At 39.3% G+C, this 10,682-nt stretch overlaps 1 protein-coding gene across 2 annotated transcripts in view; it reads left to right on the top strand.

Moving 5' to 3' along the window:
* LOC127370354 (pre-B-cell leukemia transcription factor 3-like) overlaps positions 1-9,177 on the top strand; it is a 38,310-nt gene extending 29,133 nt beyond the window's left edge. For both annotated transcript variants that reach the window (XM_051412347.1, XM_051412346.1), the window contains 2 exons: positions 60-143; positions 8,283-9,177. In XM_051412347.1, coding sequence (XP_051268307.1) covers positions 60-103 — 44 coding nt within the window. In that variant the 3' untranslated portion in view covers positions 104-143; positions 8,283-9,177. The remainder of the gene's footprint in view (positions 1-59; positions 144-8,282) is intronic.
* The last annotated feature ends 1,505 nt before the right edge of the window (positions 9,178-10,682 follow it).

The raw sequence follows: 10,682 nt of genomic DNA, 5'->3' as shown, positions 1-10,682 counted from the left end.
GATCTTGATGTGATCTTTTTCTGTACAGTATGTTTTCATTTCCTTTGTCCTCTCTCTAGGTGGATACCATACCCCATGCTATCAGTCAGACAGGATACAGTGATGGCCTCCGACATCCCCTGTACAGTCCTTGTGGCCTCAGCGTAAGTACAATTAACCACAGCAACAAATGTATATGCTGCAAAGATGACAAGCGTGATAATGATAATGGCATATGCTGATAGGAGCTTGGAGTAGTTGGGAAAAGGCAGGAAAAAACAGGTTTATAGAGTAGTGATGTGTGTGTCCTACATACAGACAAACTCAACGAGCCCCTTAACTAAAGGCCCTATTTTTATTTATTGTCAATTATGTATTATACATAGTGCTGTCAGTTCAACGTGTTAACGGCGTTAACACAAACCCATTTTAACAGCGTCAATTATTTTATCGCGAGATTAACGTTCTTTTTGGCCTAGCACACTTTGTAGTTCTTTTCACATGCTGTAGCAACAACTAGTAACGTTAGAAAAACTACAACACCACACCAGATCTAGCTAGACCGGAAACAAAACAACAGGCTCGCCGCACACACTTGTTTAAGTGTAGTAGACATTACGTTTTGAGTGGATGGCAAGCGCGAGACGCCGAAATGGATGCCAATTGACAAGACCAAAGTGATCTGTGTGTTTTGTCGTTGTGAACTGAGCTATCATCGCAGCATGTCCAGTCTGAAATACCACTTGATGGCCAAACACACAGCTGATGCGAATTCTCCGCCCCCTCATCAAAGCCAGGTGACAATGGATGATTTTTCAATAAAAACAACATTTGCACAAAGCAGGCCGATCCACTTTTCCATGTTGATAAGAGCATTAAAATGAGGAAAAATAATGGGACAAAAAGAAATCAAGGGACATTTAGAATAGATAAAAATGTGCGATTAATTAATGCGAGTTATCTAAAAAAATTAAATATTTAAATTTTTTGACAGCACTAATTATACATTAAAATTATGGCAGCATGTAGCTGCCACTAATACAAAACATTTTAACTAAATAAATTCACTTCAATTCAATTCAGTTTTATTTGTATAGCACCAATTCATAACAGGAGTTATCTCAGGACACTTTTCAAATAGAGCAGGTCTAGACCAAACTCCTTATAGCATTATTTACAGAGACAGTTCCCACCATGAGCAAGCACTTGGCGACGGCGGCAAGGAAAAACTTCCTTTTAAGAGGCAGAAACCTCGGACAGAGTCCGGCTCTAGGTAGGTGTTCGTCTGCCTCGACCAGTTGGAGTGAGAGAGAGAGAGACAGAGAGAGAACAGAGGTAACGATAGAAGGACAGAGACAGAGACAAAGGTGCACAGCAACAACAGTAGCAACAACTACACTAATAGTAGTGACTGATGATGAACATGAAGAAGATGATGACGACGACGGCGACAACAACGATGGGGGACAATGAGCAGGGTCCCTGCCCTCCATTTTGACTACAACTGCTCCTTTCAGTCTTATTTGTTGTCAACCAATAACTAAGCCAACATGCCAGCAGACACCCTAATACAGCACTGAGAGAAGAATAAAATCACATGATCTGATGCTCACAGACAGCAGGATGTCATTTTGGTTTTACTGAGTGCCCCGTCTTGCCTTGGGCAGTAGAGACAATATGCCAACCATGAGCAGCTTCAAGTTCATTGTTTGGCTTTCTCTTCCTGCTGTCTACACAACTTCTTAATAAGGGCATGGCTTAGACAAAGCAATAAAGAGTCCAAGGAATCAAATACAGAAGACACATTTATAAAGCAAAAGATTTTTAAAGCTATAGCGATGGTGGGATGGAGAGAGTTTAACAGCTCAGCGCTAGTCTAGCTCAGTGGTTCTCAACCTGGGGTCTGGAGACCCCCAGGGGTCCTTGAGGGGGTGCCAGAAATATGGGGAAATTCTTTGATTACAAGTAAGCCCAATGAGAGAATGTATGAGAATGATTATATTGTTTCACTTGTCAGTTAACAGTATAGACAGTATTATGGAATAATCAAATAAGGGTCCGTGGCCTGATGTGTACCAATACCTGACAACTATAAGATAGAGAATCACTGAATAGCAAGAACACAACACAGGGGGACCAAGTCAGAGAAAGTTAGATAACCCAACCAGCTGAGGCACATGGCAGCCCAGCTAGAGCCAGGATATGTAAATGACCACATCTGCTCTCAAAATATGAAAACAGGCCTTTTTTGTTTCTGTCTTCTAATGTTTATATTTTTTAGAATAAAATAGAAAATGAAAATCTTTTAAATTTCGCTCATCCCTTTTTGACTATTAATGACCAAAACTGACCAGTGGCGGACAGTGCCACTAACAAAAGCTACTATATGGAGAGATGATTATGAAAAATGAAATACATTCAGTTGGCTGTTGCTGGCTATTTGGTATGCTAGTGACAATGTACAATGTAATCCTGTGTTTTTTTATTTTTTATTCTGTTTATTGAGTTTTTCGACACAGTAACATATCTTATAATGTTGTGCTTTTTCTTTTTTTAGGCAATACAGAGAATACTTCTCCCTCCCCCTTCCCCCCAACAAACAAACACAAAAAAAGTAAAAAAATAAATAAAATAATAATAATAATAATAATTACAGGATGCTGCATGAAAAAATGAGAGGTAAAGGAAAAAGGGATGCCACTAGTTATGTGACTATCAGTCACAGTTTTGTCTTCTCAAAATGGTCTATAAAGGGATGCCATATCACCTGAAATTTGTTTACATTCCCTCTGAGTGAGAATTTAACCTTTTCCAATTGTAAAAGATTCATCACTTCTTTCAGTAATGTTGGATGGGCCGGTGGGGTTTTCTGTTTCCAATTCAGTAATATCAACCTTCGTGCCAACAGTGTCACGTAACGAATCATATTATATTGGTTATTTGACAAAACTGTTGTTGCCGCTTTCACCCCAAACAAAGCCAAAACTGGGTCTGGTTGGAGTTGAATTTTAAGAACTTCAATTACAGAGTCTTGGGCAGTTCCAGAACATATGTGCTATGGAGGCCAGAGCTTGTCCACATCGGTCGCATAGGGGCTCGACTGTAGGAAACATCTTGGACAGCCGTAGTTTTAATTAGTGTAGTCTGTGTAGAATTTTTAATTGTATCAGTCCATGTCTGGCATATACAGAAGAAGAGTGGACAAATTCTTGGGCTTTTCTCCATTGACTCTCAGTGATTTCCACTGCTATATCCTCCATCCAGGCTTCTCTTAGATGATCCAGTGTGATTGTGCAGTCCATTTGTGTCAAATCATCATGGATCTTAGAAATAGCTCTTTTAGTCTGTGGGTCAAGCAAAAATAGTGTGTCCATTGAAGAAACCAGAGGTTTGTTTGGGAAGGATGGAAATGTCTTTTTTATGAAATTTTAGATTTGTAAGTATCTAAAGAAGTCCGTGCTGGGAATATTAAATTTCTCTTTTAGTTGCTGAAATGTAGGAAAAATGTTGTCAATAAATAGATCATTGATTGTCCGAATTCCTTGTAAATGCCATTTGCGAAATGACAGATCAGAAAGTGATGGAGGGAACGAGTGGTTATTTATTATTGGTAATAGTCCTGAACAATTCTTCCAGCCAAAATGCCTCCGTATTTGGGACCAAATTTTAATTTAGTGTGAAATAATTGGATTTTTCATCTTTAACTTTGGTGTTGGTAGAGCAGAAAAAAGTATTGCTGCTAAAGAGGAAGGAAAGCTATTTCGGTTTTCCATCCTTGCCCACTCAGCCCTCTGCGTGTGGAACCAGTATGACATAGATCTAATGTTATAAGACCAGTAGAGCCGAAAGCAAGGCAACCCCATACCCCCAAGGGTTTTAGGTCTTTGCAGAAACGCTTTCTTAATTCTTGGAGGTTTTTTATTCCAGATAAATTGAGATATGGCTGCGTCTACTTTGTCAAAGAAGGCTTTGTTAATGAGAATAGGGATGCACTGAAAGAGAAATAAATACTTTGGTAAGATAGTCATTCTCACTATATTATTCTATTTGCCCATTTGTCAAAGTTGCACATTGTTTGGTCATACAGCTTCAAAAAATGGTGTTTAAATAAATCAGAGAAATTTTCAGTAATGTTTATTCCCAGATATTTAAATTGCTTTGAAATTGCAAATGGCAGAGAGTCGAGAGTATGTATGCTCTGTCTGGCTTTTGGATTAATCGGGAACAATGTACTTTTTGAAAGGTTGAGTTTGTATCCAGATACTATGCCAACATTTCCCAAGGTTGACATTATGGCCGGCATTGATTTGAAGGGTATAACAGCTGTGTCAGGGGCGAGGGTGCCGCCTAGTAGAGCGACCAAGCGGAAAGTAGCTGGAGTTAACGTTATTCGTTTTCACTGATGCCTGAGGCTGAGCGTACAATAGTTTAACAAGGGAGATGAATTCAGAGCCAATTCCAAACTTTGACAGGGTCGAGAAGAGATAATCCCACTGGACCCTGTCAAAGGCCTTCTCTGCATCTAGAGAGATTAGTATTTCAGGATGTTCATTATTTGCGGATTGCGTGTAAATAATGTTAAGTAGTCTCCGGATGTTAAAAAATAGCTGCCTGTCCTTGATGAATCCTGTCTGATCTTGAGATATTACAGTCGGTAGGATTCCCTCCAACGTGTAGCCAAAATTTTCGCAAATATTTTGTAATCTACATTCAGTATGTATTAGAGAGATGTTTGCCAGATAGAAAGTTGGTGGCAGGTGACCCTTAATAAGTGCGCCGTTAAGTACATCAAGTAGGAGAGGTGAGACTTGGGTTTTAAATGCTTTGTAAAATTCAGAGGTGTAGCCGTCTGGGCCCGGGGCTTTTGAGCTTTGTATGTTTTGTATAGCTTGTTCTACCTCTGATGTAGTTATGGGTTTATCTAATCATTCTTTATGACTTACACAATCAATGATATATCTCCTAGAGATTCTGTGGTCTATAATTTAGTGTAAAAAGTTTTAAAAATATTGTTTATCTCTTTTGGGTCCATGGTAGTCTGACTTGAGTCAGTTCTTATTTCTGTAATTGTTCTTGATGCAGCTTGTTCTTTTATTTGGTGTTCTAAAATTCTACCAGCTTTTTTCCCATGTTCATAATATTTATGTTTTGCTTGTTAGGAGTTTGGTTTGTTTCTGTAGAATAGATTAGATTAAGTTCCGTCTGAAGGGATAGCTTTCTTTAATGAAGGTGTGGGGAGGGATTAATTGCATATTGTTGGTCAGTTGACTTAATATCATCTGTTATCCTGTTTTCTCTCTTCTACGTTCTACTTTATATGTAGAAAAGTATATCGGAAATAATGCTAAGCATTATCAATAGTATTACTGTTAGCTACCCTTAAAAGAGCCAGGTTAAAGTAAGACACACTGCTAGTTGTGATTTTGACTTCTCCCTCTTTTTTTCCCTTGCCCTTAAAAGGTCAAACTAAAACCAGAGAGCCAGAAATTGTATTATTCATTTTCATTTTTACCTTACTCTCTTTTTAGGGGTAGATTATAAAGGTTTGCCCTAGAGTTGTTCCGATTACGATACCAGTATCGGGAATGCCTCTGATACTGCCGAAAATGTTGGCATCGGTATCGGTGAGTACTGGAGTCCAGGCCGATACCACGTAATTTATTAGAAATAGGAATCTATTTACTGGTTAGCTCCGTTCGCCGTGACACAGTTCTTCTTCGCTGCTCTTAAAACAGTTGCGCTGTGCTGCCATCGGCAGCTGCTGTTTTAGAGGTATCGGAACATCTCTAGTTTGCCCCACTTTATCTGAATTAGATGAAAATAAATGATTAAAGTAGAATAATGATAATTCTTATTGCATCTCCGATAATCCCTCTTTGTATATAAATGTTTTCCCGATTCTTCTCCTTCTATGCATTTATGTACCGGTAGGTATAACAGAATTAACCAGAAATTAAGAGGTTCTACCCAAACAAGAATAAAATAACATGCACGTAATATTAGTCAAACAAATAATAATACTCTTTACAGTATGCCTAAAGACAACCAGGCTGTGTGGAGCAGCCATACATTAATCTTTGACACTGTTCTTTGTAATGATTTATAATTACTCAGAGTTTCAGGGAGGCGTGTAGAAGAAAATCCTCTTTTCAATTGTCTTCAGGCAGGTGTGTGATGTTTGTCTTAATAAACTTTTCTGCATCGCGGGGTCAGTGAACGAGTGCCTGGTGTTGTCCAGGGTGAAGGTCAGCCTCGCCGGGTAAAACATGCTGTAGGGGACTCTCAACCTTCACTTGGTTGAACGATGCTCGGAGCCTGCCGACCTCAGGGCTCATGTCAGGGAAGATGTGCATGGGGGAACCGTTGTAGATCAGCGGCCTTTATTTCTGGATAGTTTGAAGATCTTTTCTTTATCCCCAATAATAGTGCAGCCTCACAATAAGCGCCCGTGGCTTCTCTCCGTTCTGTGGTTTCGGGGCAAGGCTCCTGTGTGCCCGGTCTATTACTAATGGTGCATCAAAGTTTTCCTCCCCTAGCACGGCGGAGAAAAACTCTGCTACAAAGCGGCTCAGGTTCCCCGCTTCACTGCCCTCTGTGACTCCGACGATACGGAAGTTTTGTTTACGGCTTCTGTTCTCTAGATCTGTGCATTTTTCTTGCAACTTTTTATAATCCTTCGTCAACATGTCATGGCTTTTTTCCAAGACCGCTATCCTGTCACAGTTGCGTCACTGAGTGAATTGCCCATTTCTTTCTGTTCGTTCACCGTCTGTATATGTGTGTTACGTAGGGCCTCCATCTTCTGCAAGATCTCGTCCCGATGTCCGCCCTGGCTTCTTCACGGAGAGAGGAGATGTCATTCCTTATCTCTCGGTGCATGCTTTCTATCTGTGCTTTAATGTCGGTTGTTATCCCCTCTCGGTACGACTGTAGCTCGCTTCTCAGGGTCTTCACTGAAATAGGTGAATCTTGCTTATCGGCCGCCATCTTTTGTTCTTTCTCAGCCGTGGTCGGTGGCATTAAAAGTTTCTGCGTGTATTTTCGGCTATTCCCTCTTCTCATGTCAGGGCGTGCAGTCTTACCGGATCAGTCCTCAAACGCCTCCCAACTTTTTCGTCTAAAGATGGTCTAGGAAACTATTTTAAAGAAAAGTTTGACGGAGCTGGCTCTACCTGCTACCTACTCCATGTGGCCGGAAGCCCGGCTCCTCCTGCCTCGTGTCGAAGCATCCTTGAGCAAGCATCGGTGTGTGAATGTGTATAAATGAGTTAGTTTCTGTTTGATGGACTTTGCCATCGCTGTGTGAAAGGGTGAATGTGGCACGTAGTGTAAAAGCGCTTTGAGTGGTCGGAAGGCTAGAAAGGCGCTATACAAGTACAGGTCCATTTACCATATATAAATACTATTTTGTTGGTGAATAGGCTGAACTTTTTATGGTGTGTAAATTAATAATGCATATAATTCATTTAATTGTGACAGTTTGTTTCTGAATTGTATTTGGCTGTAGTCTTGTTTTTATAAGGAAGTTAGCCCAGTTGTAAACATAAGACGGTTAGGATAGCAGCAACGTCTGTCTTTCTGTTGTTGTCCCTTCGTCCAAGCTAGAAAAATACAAGATAAACTGACTTGTAATTACTTGTATGCAGCGCCTAAATTGGACCAGAAAAAGTACCAGTACCCTTATTCAGCACAACCCTAACCATAAACACAACATAACCTGAACTCTAATTCTTTTGCTGTTTTTTATTCTTTTTAATCAGAGAATTTGCAATGCGGTTTTCTTAGCGTTAACACTGATGTATGCTATGCAGGGTTTTAGTAATACCAAGGTCCAAAAACTGAATTTGGTAGGGGGGTTTGGGGCATCAAAGCATGATAGTAGTTATTTTAGGCAATTATTTCACAACTTTTATTGTATATCCCTCGGAAAAAATACTGAGGTCCATAAAAGGTGACCTCAGTGGTGGGTACGGCCAAGCTGAGGTTACCAGAGGTGGCAGTACTCTAAGAAGTAAGGGTACTCATGTGGACAAAAATCAGAAGTGCCTATAGTACTGGTGAGTACCGGCCCATTTTAGGCACAACTTGTAAGAATAGGTCCACTAATCAGTATTTGTAACAAGAACAATGGATCAAATGACTCAGTGTAATGTGTAAAAACAACAAACCCAAAGAGAGCGCTGCAGTTCTCCTCAGCTGTATGAAACATTGTAGCCTTTTTAGCTCAATGTTCAATCAAGGCAAAGTTATGCATTTAGCATGTTGAACAAGTTACTAACATGAGCTTTATTTCTCTCTGCCAGGTTAATGGGGATTGGCATGATAATGTTCCAAGACCTTCTTCAGTGAGCTCCCATAATGACGGGCCAGCCTGTACGCATTCTAATACCTCATTGACCTAATTGACCTCTCCAATTTCAGCACAGTGTTACCATGGACCACAACCTTTAACTTCTCCAAATCAAACCAAACTCAACCAACCAAACGTCCAGGCTCAACTAGGATGCCGTTTACCAGTGGGACATTTAAGGACTGGTGTTCTCTGGATGGATCAGAGGACATTGTTGAAATTGAATACACAGACTACAAAAACTGATTTATTTGACTTAGGATGATGGACTGAGACAAGTTGTGTAAAAACTCCCACTTTCCTTACCTCTTCTGGTGTATCCATCTGCATTTTGCTTAATGCACTAAGCTGCACCACTCACAGTATGTACTGAGATGGCACGGCAAATCAGAATGCATAATTCTGCAATAAGTGAGTGGTTTAGGAGACTTGTGGTTGATTTCTTGGTTAAATTCTTAATTATTAAAACTTTGCCATGCTGGCATTTGACAGCAAGTTCTCTAGATGGATTTTACACTACTTTAATATTATTGCACCCTAAAAATGTATTTATTTCCCTGCTTGCAACATCCCCATCAAGTCTCTTCACTTACATTAAATACTGGTATACTACCTCGTCTAAACTCTTCCACACGCATTTTCATCAAGGCTCACTATTTACATTATTTTTCTTTCAAAGCTGATGATGTTTTTCTATTTCTAGATTTTTCTTCTTGTCAACAAATCCCATGTGCAGACCCTAGGTTGGAGTGTGACGGACAGTCAAAAACAGTTGAATGGCTATGCATTTCTTATTTTCTTTCACATTAACTATTATGGATAATATACATGATTGATGTGAATGAAAAGTACCTTATGTAAAATATCAGATAGAAGCATATGCGACTCACGAGGGTGTTGGGGGCAGCAATTGACCCTTCATAAGTCTTGCCCCTTTTAGAACCTCAGTCAACTTTCTCCTTTCCTATACATAGATATGCTGTGTGCTAGGCTCATCGATGTTGAAAAGACGACCAGATTTTGAAGATGGTTAAAAGATAAAAGCAACATGTAGCCACATCTTAGCCTAATGCTAACTAATGTCAACAAAACACTAGCTAATCTACATTAATCTTTAGTTTAGTTACCTAGCATTTTGCTAACATTAGCTATTAGATGTAACTTGCAAACTACTAATGCAGATTAGATAGTTAACGATTGACGTAGCTAGTTAGCTATTGTTTTGATGAAATTAGCTGACTTAAGGTATGACTATATCACTTTTATCTTTAAACCATCTTCAAAATGTGGTTGTCTTTTCAACATAGATTAGCCTAGAACACAGCATATGTAAGTACAGGAAAGGAGAAAGTTGACTGAGGTTCTAAAAGGGGCAAGACTTCAATTACTGCCCCCAATACCCTCGTGAGTCGCATATGCTTCTATCTGATATTTTACATAAGGTACTTTTCATTCACATCAAACATGTATATTGTTTGCTCAACTGTTATTGGCACACAGAACAAAAAGGGGCGGAATTTATGAAGGGACAATATTTTCAGGGGGGCCATGCCCCCCTCTTGGTGGCGCCTCTGGTATGGCCTGAAAAACTGGTGGTCTGAAATTACTGAGCCTTTTTTTAGAAACAAAACAGTTTTTTTGAGTTTTTTCGAACAAATGACATCTTCAGTATGAACCAGCGGGCTAGAGTCGAGCCACAGACACATTGTTGGTTTGGGACTTTTATACATGTATTTGTTGAAAAAAAAAAATTAATGATGCCAGCATTGTGTTAAATCTCCACTGTATTGCAGTCTTACAAAATGACAGTTTAATAAAATAACTACAATCTGACCCAAGTGATGTCTAAACAAGACATGGCCTTAAAGGTAAATTTAGCCACTGCAGCAAACATAAAGGATACTTGTAGTTCATTACAACTTAGCAATTCTACTTAATAATGCCCTATACAGGTCTGTATTACATTACATTACTAATAAACCAGAATTATTCTTTAAGTCAATACAAACTATGCCTTCAGAGTGTTTCATCCAGGGTTTTACATGGGTGAGAGTGGCTGGTTTTAGCTTGTAGTCAAGTTTTGTTTCTGTGGTTTAATATCATTACTGTTGTAAATACTGAGGAACATTTTGAATGTTGCTGAGTTTTTGTACCTCTTTCATATATGAACTAAACCCCAAGGTTTCAGTAACCACACATGTATATTCAGACTCTGTTTGACGGAGTGAAGCTGGTTTTTTTTTTTATTATTATTATTTTTAATTGTCATCATTTTGAGGTAAATATTTGTGACTGTATTCAAGTAATTATATTGTCTTCATTTCAACTTTATAACCAGAGTCCTCTGTGTTAG

The sequence above is a fragment of the Dicentrarchus labrax genome, unplaced genomic scaffold (genome assembly GCF_905237075.1).
Source record: "Dicentrarchus labrax unplaced genomic scaffold, dlabrax2021, whole genome shotgun sequence".
NCBI lineage: Eukaryota > Metazoa > Chordata > Actinopteri > Moronidae > Dicentrarchus > Dicentrarchus labrax.
The sequence above is the reverse complement of the archived record's forward strand: the minus strand, read 5'-3'. Positions and strand labels throughout refer to the sequence as shown.